Here is a 23,284-nt window from a genome sequence, read left to right as displayed (position 1 = left end):
GGTCCATCATATTATTTATTTTTGATTATTTTGGGAGAAAACAAACATTTTCATGATTTATTTGTATCTGCGCCTTCTAAAATCATGAAACAGTAAATCTAAGTGAAGGAAATCAGTGCAGTAGGTGTGTTTTTCTGTTTTTCTCATGGAGAAGAGCCCTTTCAGCAAACTATTCCACACATTCACCAGCTATTCAGAGTATGCAGATGGTTACGTGATGTGAGCAGAATCTGTGCGCTCAGACACAGCTACAGTCATTGGCGTTGAGTTGGTGGGAAGGCAGATGTGTGGTGTGGGTTTTTCTGCTTCTCCCAGGTGAAGCAGGTCAACAGGATTTGGTGTGAAATAGCTTGAAAACGGGGAAACAGCCTGAGGCTCGTTCATTGCATTTCCCACGCAGCCACATCGTGCTACGACTCCCAGCCGTTCTTCACAAATCCCTTCATCTCTTCATCACCCTTTCATCACTTCCCGTCACTTACTGCGATTAAAGGAGACACTAATGGGAAATGGGATCAGGTCGCAGGAGGACATCTGACTTCACTCGTTTTCGGTCTTCCAGTCGGTCTGGATTCCCTCTGAAGTCCTGCAGCCCCCCCGGCCTCACAGCGACCAGAGGGGGATCAGGCCTCCTATGATACTGTTGACAGGCGTGCGTCACTGTAATCCAATAAATCACTTTGATTAGCTCCCATGCTGTAGACTCGTGGGGCTAATTGCATTTGCTGCATCCAGATTCATGGAGAAACCAGATTGTGGCATTGATTCGCTCCCCTGATGGCAGAAGTGACACTGGAAAGGTCAGCCGATTCCCTCAATAAGTGGTTCCGCCTGTAGAAGACACTCGCATCGATGCGGTATGAATCCATACAGCTACAAACTATTTCTGCTCCTGCTGCCCCTCAGGGCTGCGGTAGGAACAGGAAATTATGTGTTTAGTGGCTTTTCATGAACACTGGGGATGGAGATGGTGGAGCTTTGAAGGAGATAGCTTGAAGGTCTGTGATGCAGCTGGCGCTCCTCTGTGGAGATTCATGGCTGCACGCACACACACATTTTTACATAATGACGCCGCACAAGGTCAGTCCTGCCTTTACTCCACACACCTGGATGCATTCAGCAGAAAATGTAGTCAAACGTAAATGATTCACTCATCATTCAGACGCAGTTAATTTAACCCCGCTCTGATGATATTTATGAGATGTGTTTTCTATCCGTGAATCCGTGACCTTTGACAGAATATCTGCTGCACAGAGAGGGTCAACAGTCTGCGTGTTGTTAGAGGATCATATTCTGCATGTTTTCAATGTCACAGAGTCTCTAGAAGGACTAAAACTAACAACAGAAACAGTTTTCAGTCAGGGGAAACGCAGCTTTTTGCTTCGTTGTTCTGTTAAAGTGATGGCATTCAGACTCAGGGCTCTTTTACTTTAATGTTCTTCAGGGTTTTATTCATGGGGGGCAGCAGTACGTGCACAATATCTGACATACGTGTTACACTGGACTGGATTCTAGCTGGAATGCAGAATAATTCAGCAATAATAGTAAAAACGTCTAAATCTGCACTAATAGTAAGCTTAGCACAGATTGTATATGATCGCCTGAGAATTCTGTCCATGTGTGATGATCTAACTACAGTCCACCAGTGCAGTAAACGGTAAAATAAAACCGACAGCTCTGATCAAACTCAACCTGAAGACGGCTGCTGTGGAGCTAATTATTTAACTCAGTCTGTGTGATAGTGTAGTGTCTGATAGCTCGTCTGTTTGAGGTGAAAAAACTACGGTTTGACCTGCTGTTAGATCCTGATCCATCCTGTCTCCATGTCAGGGATCATTTATGATTACAAGATAGAAAAGCTTCACTGATCCCTCATCAGGATCAGGTTTCAGCAGCTGGATCCAGATGAAGTAATTACAAAAGAACCATCAGGCTAAAAACATGCAGATATAATGCATTTATAATAAAGACAATGCATGATGGTCTATATATGAATATGTACAGTAATTAAAAGTAATTAACAGGATGTGTGCAGCTCTGCCTCTTTAATAAGCTCAGAAAAAAACCTGCAAACATTGAGAAGCAACAAACTGGACTACAGCTCCTGCTAACGGGAGTAAAAGTTTTGTCAAAACCTGGATTTCATTCAGCCTCATTAAGCTGACCTGCTCCAAACTCTGTGTTCATCGCAGTAAAGTTTAACGTTTTTCAGTGAAATGTTTGACAAAGACTTTCATATTGTACCTTTCGGGCTGTGTGTCATGTTTCTGGACCAGTATTGGTGTTTAAATGTGGAGAAGTCTTTCCTAATTCACTTCACACGACTTTAAATATGTAAAGACGTTCAGTTCAGACTGTTGCTGTTTTGTAAGTGATGAAAATGGTACTCGTAGGATCTCCAACGCTGCTTTCACAGAAAAGCGATCAGGGTTCATGTTTAGACATGAAGCTGAGATGTTCAGATGAGCTGAAAGGATCCAGGTCCGTCTTATTCCTCTGGGCCATAGAGCTCCGTTGTTGAACAACTGTTAAAGCTCATAAATGGGTCAGAGGATGATGGGAGAAAACAAAACTGCCTCCAGCTGCTGCTCTCCTCACTCCTGCTTTAGGAACACTGGCCAAATGCGGAAACTTAACTTCAGTGTTTTCATGTTTTTCATTGTGTTTCTGCCATGAGGACAGTTAAAGCTGAATCTGTTCAAATCGTACCTGCAGTGTTTTTATGACGAAGCTCCACCCAGTGAGGACAGAAACGGTGGCAGGATTTCTCCAGGACATTCTGGTAGAGGAAGTTTCATCTGCCTGTCATCCAAACTATCAAACAGAAAAGTATTTATACTGCAGTTCTTCTATCTGTGTACCAAAGACAGCAGGAAGTGAAACGGCTTCGGAGGCGATAATGTCAGCGGCTGTCAGAAGGAAAGCAACAGTGAGCCCTATCTCCATTTTATTACAAATAATCAGTGTGTCAGCGAGCTAAAGAGGATTACAGCCTGCAGACAAACAACCAGCAACTTTTACTTCCACTGCAGTCCAACCTGACAGGAAGTTCTTGAGGATCTAAACAAGAGTCAGCGTTTACGTCAGCCTCCGATCACACACACTTTAACACACTCCAACACACTCCTGGTGTTTGTGTTCAGTTCAGTCTGTGACGTCTCAGCCTCCATTAGAGCCGGCAGGAGGATGAACGAGGCCGGAGGAAGCGGCTTCTGATTATGGAGCTGTGTGGCTCTGGAACCGCCCAGACCTGGACTCTGTCAGGACAGAAATAGTTTCTCCACAAACATGTTTGCTTCGGTTTTATGGAGCTCCCAGTGGGTTCCCCTCACCTATCGGCCTCCTGCTATCACATCGTCAACATAATTGTTCTTTCCATGCAGGAACTCCCTGCTCGCTGTAAAACTCACGTCTGTCCTTTAAATGTGCAGCAGGAGCGTTTCCAGGCAGAAAATAGACAGAAGCAGAACAGCCCAGAGATACGGAGTGTTTTAGTAGAAAGAGGCGTGGATGGAAACGAGCAGACATTGACTGGAGATCCATCACCTGTTCCTACAGACACCACACACATGAAGCTACTGTTAGTGGGTTTTAGTTCTTGAATGAATGAATGGACTTGCTCTTATATAGCGCTTTACTACTCATCAGAGTTCTCAAAGCGCTTATACAACAATTGCTTCCATTCAACCATTCGCTCACACATTCTCACTCTGGGGCGGACGGAAGCGTGGCTGTTAATCCGTGCCTACGGCCCCTCAGACCACCACCAACATTCACACACCAGTGAAGAGCACTGGAGGCAAGGCGGGTAAAGTGTCTTTCCCAAGGACACAACAGCACATGACCAGGCGAGAGCGGGAATCGAACCGCCGACCCTTCGATCATTGGACGACCCGCTCTACCACCTGAGCCACAGCCCCCCCTCAGTTCTTCTTCCAGCTATGAAGGTATTTATAAAGTTCTCGGCCTCACCAGAAGACATCACATGGAGATAGATTCTTCTTCTGTTACTTTTCTACATTGTCTCCTTTAACTGTGAAGCAGTTGGTCCTCCAGATGTTCAGGCTTTGTTATCCCTTCCTGGATGGTTCAGTCTGTCACAGCTGCACTTTTCTACCTCATTATTCACGATGTTGTGGCTCTTTATTGATTTTCTGTTGTTTTTAAAGAATAGTTCCTACTATAATGTCTTTTTATTATCACACAGACTTGCATGAGACAAAGAACAACTCTTTAGTCTTGAATCTTGAAGGTCCCATCTTGAACCTCCAGCGGTGATGACTTCAAGAAGCCGACAGATACCGCTCATGTTAGACAGAAAACTTCTGTTTTTCCATTGTTTATGTTGGTTCTGTGGTTTGGGATAACACTGGTGAATTCTTATCTCGGGTCACAAATCTTCTCAGGAATTAGCCTGGATCAGCCTGATCATGAGCCAGAAGTTTTCCAGAAATTAAACTGATCCAGTGAGAAACTTTTGAGTTATTCTGGACAGTGATGTAAAACTTTTTGGTGTACAGTTATGAACTTCTCTATATCCATGCTGTTAAAGAAGGCTCAACATGTGACCTGCTTCATTAGTGGACTGAAGTTAAAGGAGACCATGTAGAAAAATAATGTTTTTTAACCCGGGTTCCCATGAGGACAAGACCTTTTTGAGGATGCCGTCAGAGTGACTAGAATAGTTTGCTGTAAATGACGTGTTTGTTTTATGATAAATCTGTTTCCTGCCGCCCCTCCGGTGTCACAGATCACTTAGATTTTAGCTCAATTTAAAAGCAACTTTCCATTCAGATATTTAAAGAACTCTAATCTGATGAAACACCGGCAGGCCCACACCTTTTCCTTCATCACAGGAGACGTTATCTCTGTCTGAGTCTGCTGGTTCTTTGCATGACACCAGGAACATACGTGTACCGTGTGTCGCTTTAAGTCTCAGTGTTTTGTTCTGCCAGAGTCTTTGTGTGGTTCTGTCCTGTGTGGGTACATCTGCTGTGGAGAACCTCATCCAGCTCGTCCACAGTGGGAGTGGGCAGCAGCTTCTGACTGGCTTCACATCTAAAAGTCCCACTTCTCTGATCCACAGACTGAGGACACATGGAGACATGCAGCTGTCTGAGGCCACATCACTGATACAGAGTCAGGCAACGATGCAGAGTCAGGCAACGATGCAGAGTCAGGCAACGATGCAGAGTCAGGCAACGATAATACAGAGTCAGGCAACGATGCAGAGTCAGGCAACGATGCAGAGTCAGGCAACGATGCAGAGTCAGGCAACGATGCAGAGTCAGGCAACGATGCAGAGTCAGGCAACGAGGCAGAGTCAGGCAACGAGGCAGAGTCAGGCAACGATAATACAGAGTCAGGCAACGAGGCAGAGTCAGGCAACGAGGCAGAGTCAGGCAACGAGGCAGAGTCAGGCAACGATGCAGAGTCAGGCAACGAGGCAGAGTCAGGCAACGATGCAGAGTCAGGCAACGAGGCAGAGTCAGGCAACGATGCAGAGTCAGGCAACGAGGCAGAGTCAGGCAACGAGGCAGAGTCAGGCAACGAGGCAGAGTCAGGCAACGATGCAGAGTCAGGCAACAATAATACAGAGTCAGGCAATGATACAGAGTGAGGCAACGATGCAGAGTCAGGCAACGATAATACAGAGTCAGGCAACGATAATACAGAGTCAGGCAACGAGGCAGAGTCAGGCAACGAGGCAGAGTCAGGCAACGATGCAGAGTCAGGCAACGATAATACAGAGTCAGGCAACGATGCAGAGTCAGGCAACGATAATACAGAGTCAGGCAACGATGCAGAGTCAGGCAACGATGCAGAGTCAGCAATGATAATACAGAGTCAGGCAACGATAATACAGAGTCAGGCAACGAGGCAGAGTCAGGCAACGATGCAGAGTCAGGCAACGATGCAGAGTCAGGCAACGATGCAGAGTCAGGCAACGATAATACAGAGTCAGGCAACGATAATACAGAGTCAGGCAACGAGGCAGAGTCAGGCAACGAGGCAGAGTCAGGCAACGATGCAGAGTCAGCAACGATAATACAGAGTCAGGCAACGATAATACAGAGTCAGGCAACGAGGCAGAGTCAGGCAACGATACAGAGTCAGGCAACGATACAGAGTCAGGCAACGATAATACAGAGTCAGGCAACGATAATACAGAGTCAGGCAACGATGCAGAGTCAGGCAACGATAATACAGAGTCAGGCAACGATAATGCAGAGTCAGGCAACGATGCAGAGTCAGGCAACGATGGCAGAGTCAGGCAACGAGGCAGAGTCAGGCAACGAGGCAGAGTCAGGCAACGATGCAGAGTCAGGCAACAATAATACAGAGTCAGGCAATGATACAGAGTCAGGCAACGATGCAGAGTCAGGCAACGATAATACAGAGTCAGGCAACGAGGCAGAGTCAGGCAACGATGCAGAGTCAGGCAACGATGCAGAGTCAGGCAACGATAATACAGAGTCAGGCAACGATGCAGAGTCAGGCAACGATGCAGAGTCAGGCAACGATAATACAGAGTCAGGCAACGATAATACAGAGTCAGGCAACGAGGCAGAGTCAGGCAACGATGCAGAGTCAGGCAACGATGCAGAGTCAGGCAACGATAATACAGAGTCAGGCAACGATAATTACAGAGTCAGGCAACGAGGCAGAGTCAGGCAAACCAGGCAGAGTCAGGCAACGATGCAGAGTCAGGCAACGATAATACAGAGTCAGGCAACGATAATACAGAGTCAGGCAACGATAATACAGAGTCAGGCAACGATAATACAGAGTCAGGCAACGATAATACAGAGTTAGGCAAACGATAATACAGAGTCAGGCAACGATAATACAGAGTCAGGCAACGAATAATACAGAGTCAGGCAACAATAATACAGAGTCAGGCAACGATGCAGAGTCAGCAACGATGCAGAGTCAGGCAACGATGCAGAGTCAGGCAACAATAATACAGAGTCAGGCAACGAGGCAGAGTCAGGCAACAATAATACAGAGTCAGGCAACAATACAGAGTCAGGCAACGATGCAGAGTCAGGCAACGAGGCAGAGTCAGGCAGCGAGGCAGAGTCAGGCAACGAGGCAGAGTCAGGCAACGATAATACAGAGTCAGGCAACGATGCAGAGTCAGGCAACGATACAGAGTCAGGCAACAATAATACAGAGTCAGGCAACGAGGCAGAGTCAGGCAACAATAATACAGAGTCAGGCAACAATATACAGAGTCAGGCAACGATACAGAAGTCAGGCAACGATACAGAGTCAGGCAACAATAATACAGAGTCAGGCAACGATACAGAGTCAGGCAACAATAGTACAGAGTCAGCAACGATACAGAGTCAGGCAACGAGGCAGAGTCAGGCAACGATGCCAGAGTCAGGCAACGATGCAGAGTCAGGCAACGAGGCAGAGTCAGGCAACGAGGCAGAGTCAGGCAACGAGGCAGAGTCAGGCAACGAGGCAGAGTCAGGCAACAATAATACAGAGTCAGGCAACGATACAGAGTCAGGCAACGATAATACAGAGTCAGGCAACGATACAGAGTCAGGCAACGATACAGAGTCAGGCAACAATAATACAAGAGTCAGGCAACGATTACAGAGTCAGGCAACGATTTAATACAGAGTCAGCAACGATACAGAGTCAGGCAACGATACAGAGTCAGGCAACAATAATACAGAGTCAGGCAACGATAATACAGAGTCAGGCAACGATACAGAGTCAGGCAACAATAATACAGAGTCAGGCAACAATAATACAGAGTCAGGCAACGATAATACAGAGTCAGGCAACAATAATTACAGAGTCAGGCAACGATACAGAGTCAGGCAACAAGGCAGAGTCAGGCAACAATAATACAGAGTCAGGCAACGATGCAGAGTCAGGCAACAATAATACAGAGTCAGGCAACAATAATACAGAGTCAGGCAACGATACAGAGTCAGGCAACAATAATACAGAGTCAGGCAACGATGCAGAGTCAGGCAACAATAATACAGAGTCAGGCAACAATAATACAGAGTCAGGCAACGATTACAGAGTCAGGCAACAATAATACAGAGTCAGGCAACAAGCAGAGTCAGGCAACGAGGCAGAGTCAGGCAACAATAATACAGAGTCAGGCAACAATAATACAGAGTCAGGCAACAATAATGCAGAGTCAGGCAACGAGGCAGAGTCAGGCAACGATAATACAGAGTCAGGCAACGAGGCAGAGTCAGGCAACGAGGCAGAGTCAGGCAACAATAATACAGAGTCAGGCAACAATAATACAGAGTCAGGCAATGATACAGAGTCAGGCAACAATAATACAGAGTCAGGCAACGATGCAGAGTCAGGCAACAATAATACAGAGTCAGGCAACAATAATACAGAGTCAGGCAACAATAAACAGAGTCAGGCAACGATACAGAGTCAGGCAACAATAATACAGGAGTCAGGCAACAATAATACAGAGTTAGGCAAACAATAATACAGAGTCAGGCAACAATAATACAGAGTCAGGCAACAATAATACAGAGTCAGGCAACAATAATACAGAGTCAGGCAACAATAATACAGAGTTAGGCAACAATAATACAGAGTCAGGCAACAATAATACAGAGTCAGGCAACAATAATACCAGAGTCAGGCAACGAGGCAGAAGTCAGTCAACAATTAATACAGAGTCAGGCAACAATAATACAGAGTCAGGCAACAATAATACAGAGTCAGGCAACAATAATACAGAGTCAGGCAACGATGCAGAGTCAGGCAACGATACAGAGTCAGGCAACAATAATACAGAGTCAGGCAACAATAATACAGAGTCAGGCAACAATAATACAGAGTCAGGCAACGATGCAGAGTCAGGCAACGAGGCAGAGTCAGGCAACAATAATACAGAGTCAGGCAACAATAATACAGAGTCAGGCAACAATAATACAGAGTCAGGCAACGATGCAGAGTCAGGCAACGAGCAGAGTCAGGCAACAATAATACAGAGTCAGGCAACAATAATACAGAGTCAGGCAACGAGGCAGAGTCAGGCAACAAGGCAGAGTCAGGCAACAATAATACAGAGTTAGGCAACAATAATACAGAGTCAGGCAACGATACAGAGTCAGGCAACAATAATACAGAGTCAGGCAACAAGGCAGAGTCAGGCAACGAGGCAGAGTCAGGCAACAATAATACAGAGTCAGCAACAATAATACAGAGTCAGGCAACAATAATACAGAGTCAGGCAACGAGGCAGAGTCACGGCAACGATAATACAGAGTCAGGCAACGAGGCAGAGTCAGGCAACAATAATACAGAGTCAGGCAACAATAATACAGAGTCAGGCAATGATACAGAGTCAGGCAACAATAATACAGAGTCAGGCAACGATGCAGAGTCAGGCAACAATAATACAGAGTCAGGCAACAATAATACAGAGTCAGGCAACGAGGCAGAGTCAGGCAACGATAATACAGAGTCAGGCAACGAGGCAGAGTCAGGGCAACGATGCAGAGTCAGGGCAACAATAATACAGAGTCAGGCAACAATAATACAGAGTCAGGCAATGATACAGAGTCAGGCAACAATAATACAGAGTCATGGCAACGATGCAGAGTCAGGCAACAATAATACAGAGTCAGGCAACAATAATACAGAGTCAGGCAATGATACAGAGTCAGGCAACAATAATACAGAGTCAGGCAACGATGCAGAGTCAGGCAACAATAATACAGAGTCAGGCAACAATAATACAGAGTCAGGCAACGATGCAGAGTCAGGCAACAATAATACAGAGTCAGGCAACAATAATACAGAGTCAGGCAACGATGCAGAGTCAAGGCAACAATAATGACAGAGTCAGGCAACAATAATACAGAGTCAGGCAATGATACAGAGTCAGGCAACAATAATACAGAGTCAGGCAACGATGCCAGAGTCAGGCAACAATAATACAGAGTCAGGCAACAATAATACAGAGTCAGGCAACGATTACAGAGTCAGGCAACAATAATACAGAGTTAGGCAACAATAATACAGAGTCAGGCACAATAATACAGAGTCAGGCAACAATAATACAGAGTTAGGCAACATAATACAGAGGTTTAGGCAATTAACGAATAAAAATACAGAGTTAGGCAACATAATACAGAGTCAGGCAAACAATAATACAGAGTCAGGCAACAATAATACAGAGTCAGGCAACAGCAGAGTCAGGCAACAATAATACAGAGTCAGGCAACAATAATACAGAGTCAGGCAACAATAATACAGAGTCAGGCAACGATGCAGAGTCAGGCAACGATACAGAGTCAGGCAACAATAATACAGAGTCAGGCAACAATAATACAGAGTCAGGCAACAATAATACAGAGTCAGGCAACGATGCAGAGTCAGGCAACGAGGCAGAGTCAGGCAACAATAATACAGAGTCAGGCAACAATAATACAGAGTCAGGCAACAATAATACAGAGTCAGGCAACGATGCAGAGTCAGGCAACGAGGCAGAGTCAGGCAACAATAATAGAGTCCAGCAACAATAATACAGAGTCAGGCAACAATAATACAGAGTCAGGCAACGATGCAGAGTCAGGCAACAAGGCAGAGTCAGGCAACAATAATACAGAGTTAGGCAACAATAATACAGAGTCAGGCAACGATGCAGAGTCAGGCAACAAGGCAGAGTCAGGCAACAATAATACAGAGTCAGGCAACAATAATACAGAGTCAGGCAACAATACGATACAGAGTCAGGCAACAATAATACAGAGTCAGGCAACGATGCAGAGTCAGGCAACGAGGCAGAGTCAGGCAACAATAATACAGAGTTAGGCAACAATAATACAGAGTCAGGCAACGAGCAGAGTCAGGCAACAAGGCAGAGTCAGGCAACAATAATACAGAGTCAGGCAACAATAATACAGAGTCAGGCAACAATAATACAGAGTCAGGCAACAATAATACAGAGTCAGGCAACGATGCAGAGTCAGGCAACGATACAGAGTCAGGCAACAATAATACAGAGTCAGGCAACGATGCAGAGTCAGGCAACGAGCAGAGTCAGGCAACAATAATACAGAGTCAGGCAACAATAATACAGAGTCAGGCAACGATGCAGAGTCAGGCAACAATAATACAGAGTCAGGCAACAATAATACAGAGTCAGGCAACGATGCAGAGTCAGGCAACAATAATACAGAGTCAGGCAACAGCAGAGTCAGGCAACAATAATACAGAGTCAGGCAACAATAATACAGAGTCAGGCAACAAAATACAGAGTCAGCAACGATGCAGAGTCAAGGCAACGATGCAGAGTCAGGCAACAATAATACAGAGTCAGGCAACGATGCAGAGTCAGGCAACGATAATAAAGAGTTCAGACATGAGGTCGTTTTAGCAGTGAGGACTTTCTTGAAAACTATAGATGTTCTAAATGGAATTTGTGAAATCAGACTTATATATTAATTACTTCTCGAGCTATATTTATAGGTAGTTGCTAGAGGTACGGACAGGCTACGGGTACGGGTCCGTATCTGTAGACACTACCATATTTATAAATTGATCCATTAGTGCACATTTTTTTGCATATTGAAAATTTGAAGCTGGTTGAACAGCAACCTTTCAGGAAGTACTGATCGATCAGAAGTCAACTGGTGATATTTTACTAATCATATGTGGTAGGAAGAAAACATAACGAATACTCTCAACTGTAATTTGATCCCAAAAATGAAAGCAAACAAAAAAGCCTGTTATTATCATCCTCGATGGTCACGTTTATTCTCAATGGAAGCAACAGGATCTAACTTGACCCACTTAAACAGTTCATCGGAGATTTATCGCTGAACTCCTGCTCACAAAGTACATCAGAAATATGAAAATTCCCCACCAGAAAGTCCTTCCATCCCTGCAGATCGTGGTTATTTTAGGCTGATGTCATTACAGAGAAAACATTCCACAAATTCCTGAAGCAGTTCCAGAAAAGAAGGAAGACAAATCTTCTCTAGAGCAAAGTTTGTGCCTCAAAGTGGAATCAGAAAGTAAAAAACATATACTGATATTAAAGGATAGATAAATTCCTTACTATATTTGAAAACCTTGTCAGAAATGATTGCACATGTCAAGCTAAAATGCCACAAATATCTTTATAAATATCCATATTTTATGTTCTCAGCTAGTCAGAGATTGTTGTTAAGTGGAATGATTCTTCTGTGGCGTAATGAATGAAACGATTGTTGATCATCTTTCTGCAGATAATCTGTGCATGTATAGCTCTTTAATAAACACGTATTACCGGTTTCAGCTGCTTCTGCACTCACATTTTTAGTCAGCCAGGTTAGTTTATATTCTGTATACTTTAACCTCAATATGTACACCTCAATTTCTAAAGATAATCTTACTTTCTCTCTCTGTTCTGTGGGCTTTATGCTGTAAATAATGGTTGATTTTGAATTAACTTCCTTCTACCCAAACATTTCTGAGTTCACATTCAAGCTGTGTCGTGTTTGTTTCAGTAACAACATGAGCTGGGACACTTTTGTTCATAAAGGAGCTTTCTTTAATCATGAAAAATTGCTGGGAAAGTTTTACATAAAACATTGGCGTCCAGATTTCCAGAGATTCTCCTATAATAGCACATTTAGAAGTAAAGTATCTGGGTTTCTCTAGCAGTGATGGAGCAGATCAGTTGTGTTTTTGTGTGTCGTCCTTTCAGAACACGTCCAGCTGAAGGTTTGAGTCGTAACAATCTCCTTCAGAGCTTCAGTCTGCTGAGAAGTTTCATGCATTGAAATGAAATGTGTCGGTCCTTTACACGGCAGCTTTGCTAGTTTGGTTTCAGCATTTCATGGATAAGTTCATTGTTCAGCCTTCACTCAGTTCTTGTAATGTTCGAACCGTCGGAAGGAGTCGACAGAAACATCCCATCATTCTCCAGCGGACGTTGTTAATCTGCTGAACGATGAGGAGTGACATCTCTGTTTCTGCTGAAGCTGCTGGTTGTGGCTGGATTAGGAGTGAAGCTGTTATCTTTGGACGGGCAGGGCGACTAATTAGTGCTGCACTTACCCTCCCAGTAAACCCAGACTGGACTGTGGCCAAGCTAACGGTAAAATCTCTATCATTCTGGATCCTCTGGCTGCAACAATCATACATTAAGTCCTAACAGACGGCCGCTGTGGACTAAATGTTTGGAAATGTGTGTCCAGAAGTGATTTATTTCACCTTTTGACTCTTCCCAGCGAGCAGACTTTGATGTTTTTATCAGGAGGCTGCTCTTTTCTCCCGTCAGTGTGTCTCTGTTCCATTTCCGCCTTCTACCAGCCGGGCTTTAAGTAAAGTAATCTGTGGAGAATCCTTTAGGAATCCTTTGGGGTTTTGTTTTAACAAGCTCACAGTAAGACACACACAATGACCTTTTAGTGGCCCTCTTTAGCGGTTCACTGGAGTCAGTGTAAGTCTGCATTAAAGCCTCTTTCACTAAGCTACAGGCTACGGAGATAATACCTCGTATCTCAGCTCTCTCAGCTCTTCTCCTTTATGTGGGTCTTGGTCTGTGGTTTTTTTAGGCTTTGCGTATCTGCGTTTCCTTTGTTGGGTTTTGCTTTCATTAGAGAGTGATATTTATGTTCCAGAAAAGACGGCGTGTTTAAAGATATTCCGGCTGCTGGTTTGGAGCCTCTGTGAACCTTTAGGCTACGTCTGCGATGAGACGTTTTTATTTTTAAAATGCAGATTCTGCTGGTTTAATGTCTGTATCCACTCTATTCTGGAGTTTTAAGACGTCTAAGATGAAGACTTTTGGATGCTCCTGATCTGGTTTCAGTTTGAAAACTCCAGACAGAAATGCAGATATTCGGAGACGTTGATGTTTCTTCTTCCTGATGCTTCAGGTAAATGTTTTCCAAAAGAAAGCATCAGCCTCAGCTAGCAGCGGTTAATTCAATATAAATGACAAATCACCGTTTTCTCCGGTAGCAGCTGTTGTTCACTTTAAGAGATCTTTCTTTTCTCATCCTCTGTAGTATTTCTACCACTAAACTTCATGTTTACCCAGCGCTCACTGGGCGAGAACTATGATGTAATTTGCAGCTTTCAGGTACAGAAATCATTTCTGAATCTGAGCTTAAATTCACATCTGGACCGAGATTGTTTTCACTTCACTGCTTTGTTCTAAAATGGAACATATTAGTGCAAACAAGCAGCAAAACATGGACTCAACAGAAAAATCCACATTTGTTTAAGTGCTGCAGACAGGACAGAGTTTATGAGAAATGTGTCGGCAGCAAATTGATGTGTGATTGGCTAAGACAGCTGTCCAATCAAGCAGACACATCCGTCTTAAAGGCACCGAGTGGAATCCTCATTACAGACATGTGGATGTTTGTTTTCAGCAAGAAATATGAAAGAAAGGAGTCAATTAACGGCGGCCATTAGGCATGTTGTTGCACACCACACACACACACACACACACACACACACACACACACACACACACACACACACACACACACTCAGAGACACACTCTGCTGAGTCCTGAAAGCTTCCTCCCTCCCCTCTGAGCTGTGTCGGTATATTTAGGCGTTTCTACTCATTGCTCAGTCCAATAGGTTCCAAATGTCTGAACTCCATTTAGAGAAAATGGTTCATGTCTGCTCTGATGGAGGGAGGGAGGGAGGAGGGAAGGAGGCTGAAGATGGAGAGATAGACGGCGAGTTAGAGGAAGATTAAGAGTCAGGAAAAAATGGACTGAGTGGTGAAACAGAGAGAGAGCGAGATAAAGAACGCTGCAGGGAAGCAGCCGCCATTAAAAGCTGTCACCAACAGACCTCACACACACACGTCTGGTTCTTATATCCCCGTGGGGACTTACCATTGACTCCCATTCATATCTAACCCCTAACCCTAACCCTAACCTTAACCAACACCAAAACAAAGCGTAACCCTAAACAAACGTTTTTGCACTTTCACTTTTTCAGTAACAACAACATGGCCAAGAAAACACTGTTGCCACCCGTGGGGACCTCATTTTAGGTCCCCACTGTGACACGAGTCCCCACCGAGATAGCAGATAGTCAGGTCAAAGTCCCACTGGTATGTATAAAGACGTACACACACACACACAAACCAACCAAAACACGCTGCAGTTTAAAGCCATATGAACACCGTGCACGTGCACACATTGAGACATGCAGAACCATATGTTTGCATCCATAAGCAGACACTCACAGACTGTATTATGCAGAAACAAAACCAATAATCCACCGGTGGACGTTCTGCTGCAGGGAGGAGAAACAAACACAATTATGTAAAGCATGTAGCGGCAGTAATACAGGGACGGCATCGGCGTCATGTCTAATCCTCGTGCTCACACAGAAACACCGACTCACCGGCGTGTCGGTTGCTGGATCCACCTGGAAGCAAACATCCAGAGGAACCACACTGAAGAAACTCATTATTCACAGCTACACACCCCCTGCAGAGAACACCAGCAACACACACACACACACACACACACACACACACACACACACACACACACACACACACACACACACACACCGCGGGGTGATGGCTGTCCTGCCAGTCATACGGTGATCCAGTCTGCAGGCATTACCGGCCTCCTTTCCATCCACACGTCAGCCGTCAATATTCACCACAGCAACTCACACAAACGTCTAGATGCTCATTAAGGAAGGTGAAGGAAGGCGAAGGAAGACTAGAGAAGGTGAAGGAAGGCTTCAGTGTTCACTGTCGCTCCCTACTTATCCATTTGTTTTGCATTTGACCTGCTCTGCTAGATCGTGGGTTAGTTTCCACACTTGTCTCTTGTGATTTTGTGATTTGTCAGTAATTTAAACTTAGATTTGTGTGATTTTTTTTTTTTTTCCCTGTGGAACCTTACACATGTTTAGTTCTGTCAGTTTTTACATTTTCTGATTCTGATAAATGGTGAACTTTTGGGATTTTTTGGCTAAAGATAACATGGCTTTCTAATCTTCTGGCAGGTTTGGGGTTCAGAAGGTTAAAAACGTATCAAAAGAGATTTTTCCAGACAAGCTGGCCAAAAAAGTGCGAACATATGTCCCTTGTTTTTTTTAAATGAGGGTAAAGAGAAAGAATAGCGTCTCTTTGTGTGCAGCTTCTATTGCGTTGCGTCGTTCTTCTTATCTCTGCTGTGTGCTGAGCAGGAAAACTCCAAACAGATGGACAAAGTGGCATGTGAAGGTCATGGAAATACAAACCCTCTGGATCCTGGAGCTGCTCGCTGCTATGAGGCTGTTGTTGTTGGAGAAATGTGTTTGCAGGGGAGATTTTGCTTTTCTAGTTTTAAATTAGAAATAATTCTAATTGTGAAGTCTCTGGCTGTTCTTACAACCGGATGAGGCTAATCTGTTAACTATGGTGAAATTAGCCGCTGCTACAGTGAGCAGATGAGGAAGACTTGACCTCCCAACCAGCCTCTGTGCTGAATAAAAGCCAGAAAATGGGACCTCTCCCACCCACTGCTACTAATATCCAATCATGTCGTGTCAATAGCTGCAAATAGATGCTAATAAGCAGCTATCAGAGCAGGAGGCCGACACACAGCGGCACGTTAACAATACGCTCGTTTTAAATTGTGGTCAGCGAGGTCGCCGCTTATCAGACGATGCAGCAGAAGCACTCATGCACAGAAACGTACAACGTACACATACACAACCTGTCTTACTGGCTCTGTACAGTCCAATATAGAGCGAGGACGAGGCCTGGCCGGCTGACCTTGTTCCAGGACAGATTGATGAGGCTCTGCATCGCCTAGCAGATCAAATAACTCCTTTCTGGCCCTCATTACCGGGACTCGGGGAGATCTGCAAGTGCTGGGCTTAGCTGCAGCAGCGTGCTAACACACTGCTAGCAGAGGTTTAACCCGTTCCTGATAAATAAGAACCTCTTTTGTCAAATGCTCCTGGTGTCACCTCCCTGCTAAAAGAAGGTCACAGCCGTGTGAAGGACGCAGGAAATAATTGGATAAGTTGTTGCTCGATGACGCCGTTTGTTTTTCCGCTCTCTCTCTTAGCTAACTGGCAATTTGGCAGTTTGTAGTGGAGGCATGGCATCATTAATCTGGTTCATTTCCTGCCAGAGACCGTCGTAGTGGAGTCTGGTTAGTTTTTCACAAACTGGTTGCTGGGTTTCAAAAGGAAAGGATGACTCAGATCCTTTCTTTTAGCTTTCTTTCACTCATTTCCTTTAATCTCAGTGATTTTCTCCTTCCATGTGGTGAAAATCCACTTTATTGTCTTTCGTGGTTGTCAGAAATGCAGAGGTGTGAAGTAAAGCTGTTATTGTATGAAAAGGTTAGCTTAGGGGAGGGCAGCTTTACGAGCTAATAAGAATTAGAGCATCCACCGGGTTGTTTCTGCTAACTGTAGTCTGTCTCTAAATGTTCTGCTGCAAGAGTGAACACTAGAGTCTTCATGCACCCCATCATCTGAGGAATGAAGAACCAAAAGGATTCATTTATTTTTTACACAACAATAAGACCAAACCTTAGTCATAGCATGTTGTAGGCTAATTGGCTAACGTTACCATTAGCTTTAATTCCCACAGGTCGGAGCTCTGTGGAAACCTGTGAAGCTGAAGGACATTCAGAGATTATGGAAGCTTTAAGACTAACTTGAAACCAGTAAATAAGCAGGCTACTGTGTTTTCTTGTTAACTCAGCCAGTGTTCACATCGTTAGCTTCTCTTCTGCTCATATAACCTGCATTTTAATAGAATCCCCAATAAAGTTTGTTCTGATTTTCATATTTTTCTGTTTCTGTTTGTCAGACAATAGTGAAACCTGTGAGTGAAGTGCAGTCCACAAGGTTCATGTTAAACAAAAGTCATTTCACAGCTGTTTCCCACAGCTAAGCCACTGATTTTATAAATGCAACGCTCTCTTAAAATCACCAGCTGTGATGTGAGTGTGGTGATATTTCCACGTCAAATTAATCATTCAGAGAGAAAGTTAGAAGAGATAGAACGTCTCTCGGTGTCAGTGATTGTTCTGCTGTTTTGAAACAGAGAGAGTTTTCTTCCTGAACAAGGCGGGGACAGCATCAGCTCATTGGTTTTAGCACAAAGCACCACATCTAGAACAGCCTTCAAACCAGGAGTTATGCAGTAAAAAGAATCATTTTTGCAGGATTTCCAGCTGTAAAGTTGAAAATCACCCTGTGGAGACGTTGCATTAATTTGCTGAAAGGGGAACAATGTGAGACCTTTAACGATACATGCAGCATTATTTTGATATTTCTCTGACTCCTCTGCTTTAATCTGTATTCCACAGTTCCTCCACAGTTTGTGAAGCGACCGGCCAACATTTACGCCCACGAGTCCATGGACATCGTGTTTGAGTGTGAGGTGTCTGGATCTCCTGCTCCACCGTTAAATGGGTGAAGATACGGAGATGCTGTCATCACCCAGCGACTACTTCAAAATAATCGTAAGTTTAATTCCACACTTAAGTGCTACCTTTCCGCCTTTTCTGCAGCAGCTACGTGGATCTGCATGATTTTACATCGCATAAGTATCAATAATTATGGACTCTGAGATTGATTAAAAGTGCTGCTGGTAATAATTAGCTGCCATGCATTTGTACAGTTTCTGCAGAAGGAGCACAACCTGCAGGTCCTGGGTCTGGTCAAGTCAGACGAGGGTTTCTACCAGTGCCTGGCGGAAAACGACGCAGGAAACATCCAGTCCAGCGCTCAGCTCATCATCCTGGATCACGGTACGACACTGAGCAGCACCAAAACATCAACATTTAAACCCATAACTAGATTTAAAAAGCTTCTAACAGACTCCTGCACACTGTTTAGAGTGAAATAATACTTTATACCCAGCGTTTGTGTGCGTAAATTCCAAAACTTTTAGAGTGTTCAATATCACAGAAACAAAACACTATATATAGTAGTAATCATTAATGCACCCCCCACCCCCCAGGGCAAAGCTGCACACATTTATAGATGACCCTGTAGAGGAACATTTCCACGGCAAAAGACTAAAAACCATCAATGAATGAATACAATCCTTCATCATAAATAGGTTCTAACAACTTCCACTCTGCACATAACACAGCCTCATGCTGGAGATGGTAATCAGGACTGAAAGGACTGTAAACATCACATTAAGTATAAATAGAACCTTAGAGGTGACTGCAGTGAAGAAAATACACACATTAACACTCAGAAAAGACCTTCCTCAGTACGGTAAATAGCTGAAACTGATGTATTTACTGAGAATGTTCCATGTCTGGTCAGGTTTAAAAGCGTTTGTTCACAGCCGTTTAGACTGGAATTATTCCTTAACAGCTCTCATGAATCACAGTCCTGGGAGAAAACAAAATAATCATCCTTTTACTTTTCTTTGAATGTTTTAGCGGGCGTTATTAGGTTCAGTAGTAGATCCTTAGAGTGTTTATCCAGAGAGCCATAAATGAATAATCCCTGCAGAAATACTGGAAGAAGTCCGGCTTATCTGTGAACACCTGGATGGAACTGGAGAATCCGTGCACATCTGTGGAAGTGTGAGAGTGAAGTGAACAGTGAAATGAAACCGCTGGGGATCTTGTTAAAGGAGAGGCGAACTCAAAGGGACCAGGGAGTACATCTGGGCCAGACGATGCTCCGTTTGCCTCTCAGTCCGTTCACATCCACAGCTGCACAGATGTTCTCCTGTTTGAACATGAACTACAAGGAGCTGCAGAGTCCAGCAAGACGCCAAAACAACGTCCCTGAAAATAGAAGCAAATCCAGAAAATGATCATTTCAGCTCCTGATTTCTGGAGGTAGCGTCGTTTCATTACCTCTGCTGTTTGGAGGAAATGTAATACTACTCAATCTGAGATCATTTGCACAGTCATAATAATCCTAACCCGCGAGGCGTTTAACATAAAAAGAAAGCAAAACTATAAACAAGATCCACTTTCTCTGAACAACATAATCAAAATGGAAAATAAAAAAACCAATGAAACTGCCAGTGAAGGTAAAGTAACCCAGCAGACATCAGAGGGTTTTTGGTTTGTGTATCCTCTTTACATCACAATCAGCTCTTCATCCAGACTGTCCCGTTCTGCTGAGGAAGACGGTGAGATTTAATCAGGCGTGAACGTCCCGCTACTCCAGCAGGTGGCTAATGAATTAGCATCGCGGCGTCCAACCGGTGGCCCCCTCCAGCTCCCCCTGATTGGAGGACATTAAGTCAGAAATAATGATGACCTGCAGCCCATTGTGACACCACTGATAGGCTTTTGCTACTTTACATGGCCCCAAGTCTGCTTTTTTTTGGTCTGAGTTGAAGATAAATGGTCTGAATTAGGGAGCAGCTGGCCTCGTGCACCGCTCCGCCCTCAGCAAAGCTTTAATCCATAAATATCACACAATCTTTGTCCTTTCTTACTTTTCTGAGAGCCTACATCTGTCTTTGTCACTGTAATGCTAATCCAGACGCTCCCAGAAAGCAGAATTTCCTCTTTATTAACTGTCATGTCGCCCTGCAAGGTCAAAATGATCCGTTTCAAAGTTTGAAAAAGTGGAAAAAAATATGTATTTCCACAAGTGAAACTTCTGATGTCCACATTCTCAACATTTTGGGGAAATCTCTGAACATTTTGGTGGAAGAAAGAAAAGTTAAAAATGTTTCTTTAAGAACATTCACATAAAAATCAACCAAATTTTGCTGGATTTTGGTGCATTTTTGTGAATCTTCTTAAAGAAAAAAACAAACGTTTTGCTGATATACACACATGACAAAATTGTTGGTACCCCTCAGTTAAAGAAGGAAAAACCCACAATTCTCACTGAAATCACTTGAAACTCAACAAAAGTAACAATAAATAAAAATTTATTGAAAATTAAATAATCAAAATCAGCCATCACTTTTGAATTGTTGATTAACATAATTATTTAAAAAAACAAACTAATGAAACAGGCCTGGACAAAAATGATGGTACCCATAACTTAATATTTTGTTGCACAACCTTTTGAGGCAATCACTGCAATTAAACGATTCTGTATTTGTCAATGAGCGTTCTGCAGCTGTCAACAGGTATTTGGCCCACTCCTCATGAGCAAACAGCTCCAGTTGTCTCAGGTTTGATGGGTGTCTTCTCCAAATGGCATGTTTCAGCTCCTTCCACATATGTTCAATGGGATTCAGATCTGGGCTCATAGAAGGCCACTTTAGAATAGTCCAACGCTTTTCTCTCAGCCATTCTTGGGTGTTTTTGGCTGTGTGTTTTGGATCGTTGTCCTGTTGGAAGACCCATGACCTGCGACTGAGACCAAGCTTTCTGACACTAGGCAGCACATTTCTCTCCAGAATGCCTTGATAGTCTTCAGATTTCATCGTACCTTGTACACTTTCAAGACACCCTGTGCCAGATGCAGCAAAGCAGCCCCAAAACATTACTGAGCCTCCTCCATGTTTCACCGTAGGGACAGTGTTCTTTTCTTCGTATGCTTGGTTTTTGAGTCTATGAACATAGAGTTGATGTGCCTTACCAAAAAGCTCCAGTTTGGTCTCATCTGTCCAAAGGACATTCTCCCAGAAGCTTTGTGGCTTGTCAACATGCATTTTTGCAAATTCCAGTCTGGCTTTTTATGAGTTTTTTTCAGCAGTGGTGTCCTCCTTGGTCGTCTCCCATGAAGTCCACTTTGGCTCAAACAACGACGAATGGTGCGATCTGACACTGATGTACCTTGGCCTTGGAGTTCACCTTTAATTTCTTTGGAGGTTGCTCTGGGCTCTTTGGATACAATTCCAACGATCCGTCTCTTCAATTTGTCATCAATTTTCCTCTTGCGGCCACGTCCAGGGAGGTTGGCTACTGTCCCGTGGGTCTTGAACTTCTGAATAATATGAGCCACTGTTGTCACAGGAACTTCAAGCTGTTTAGAGATGGTCTTATAGCCTTTACCTTTAAGATGTTTGTCTATCATTTTTTTCGGATGTCCTGGGACAATTCTCTCCTTCGCTTTCTGTTGTCCATGTTCAGTGTGGTACACACCTTTTCACCAAACAGCAGGGTGACTACTTGTCTCCCTTTAAATAGGCAGACTGACTGATTATGAGTTTGGAAACACCTGTGATGTCAATTAAATGACACACCTGAGTTAATCATGTCACTCTGGTCAAATAGTTTTCAATCTTTTATAGAGGTACCATCATTTTTGTCCAGGCCTGTTTCATTAGTTTGTTTTTTTTTAAATAATTATGTTAATCAACAATTCAAAAGTGATGGCTGTTTTTGATTATTTAATTTTCAATAAATTTTTATTTATTGTTACTTTTGTGAGTTTCAAGTGATTTCAGTGAGAATTGTGGGTTTTTCCTTCTTTAACTGAGGGTACCAACAATTTTGTCCACGTGTGTATATATAATCACTTTAGATATTTTTAGTTTTTTTTTGAAGATTTTTACTCATTTTTTGAAAGAAATTTTCTTGCCACTTTTGGGGATTTTTTAAAATAAAACTTTTAAGGAATCATTGTAATTTTCTTCCTGAAGGTTTTGCAAATTTTCAGAACTTTGGGGAATTTTTTGCTGAATTTTTGGATTTTTTTCAGACAGTACTTTTGGGTGCCTGTAAATGAGGACAACAGGAGGGTTAATCCGTTCATCTTCCGGTCCCAGATGGAGAAAATGATGGCAGTGATTCCGTTTATTGACGTGTTGTGCTTGTTGAGACGCAGCACTCCCTCCACTGTGTCAAAGTAATTTCCTCTCTCAAAGGTGCAATTCATGAGTGAATGGCGAATCAATGCGAGCGTGTTTAAATCAGCTCGTTTTCAGCCTCAGCTCTGTGATCAGTAGAGGAATATGTTGTATTTTTGTCTCTTTCCTCCTGTTCTTCTGCTGAGTCCGGACCCTTCCAGGCCTGCAGCCATCTGTCACCTTTCCCGGGACTTCCTCTCACTTTCTGCCTGCTCTCCTTTCACCACCTGCTCCCTGATAATCCCTCACTCTGGGCTTTGGGGTAATTGTGCTGTACTCGCTGTATTCCCTCCGCCTCACAGCCGGACTTCTTTGTCCACTTCACACCCTCCTCCTGCCCTCTGCTGCCCCTTTGTGTCGCTCCGGTCAGGTAGCTCCGTTCACACCTGCCAGGCTGGAATGATGCTGAAGCGGGGCCAGGAAAACCGGCGGCCCTGCAGTCGGCAGAGATAAGCCGGGGACTTGCCACGGGGATAAAGTTGTCTTCACCCAACAGGGAAATCAATGGGCTGAGCTGCATCTAAATACCCAGCGGCTGTGAGTCGGCTAATA

At 43.9% G+C, this 23,284-nt stretch overlaps 1 protein-coding gene across 1 annotated transcript in view; it reads left to right on the top strand.

Moving 5' to 3' along the window:
* neo1a (neogenin 1a) overlaps nucleotides 1-23,284 on the top strand; it is a 222,098-nt gene that overhangs the window by 133,677 nt on the left and 65,137 nt on the right. The window contains 3 exon segments of the mRNA XM_051937001.1: nucleotides 18,306-18,436; nucleotides 18,438-18,461; nucleotides 18,629-18,749. Coding sequence (XP_051792961.1) covers nucleotides 18,306-18,436; nucleotides 18,438-18,461; nucleotides 18,629-18,749 — 276 coding nt within the window.

The sequence above is a fragment of the Acanthochromis polyacanthus genome, chromosome 2, assembly GCF_021347895.1.
Source record: "Acanthochromis polyacanthus isolate Apoly-LR-REF ecotype Palm Island chromosome 2, KAUST_Apoly_ChrSc, whole genome shotgun sequence".
Classification (NCBI taxonomy): domain Eukaryota; kingdom Metazoa; phylum Chordata; class Actinopteri; family Pomacentridae; genus Acanthochromis; species Acanthochromis polyacanthus.
The sequence above is the reverse complement of the archived record's forward strand: the minus strand, read 5'-3'. Positions and strand labels throughout refer to the sequence as shown.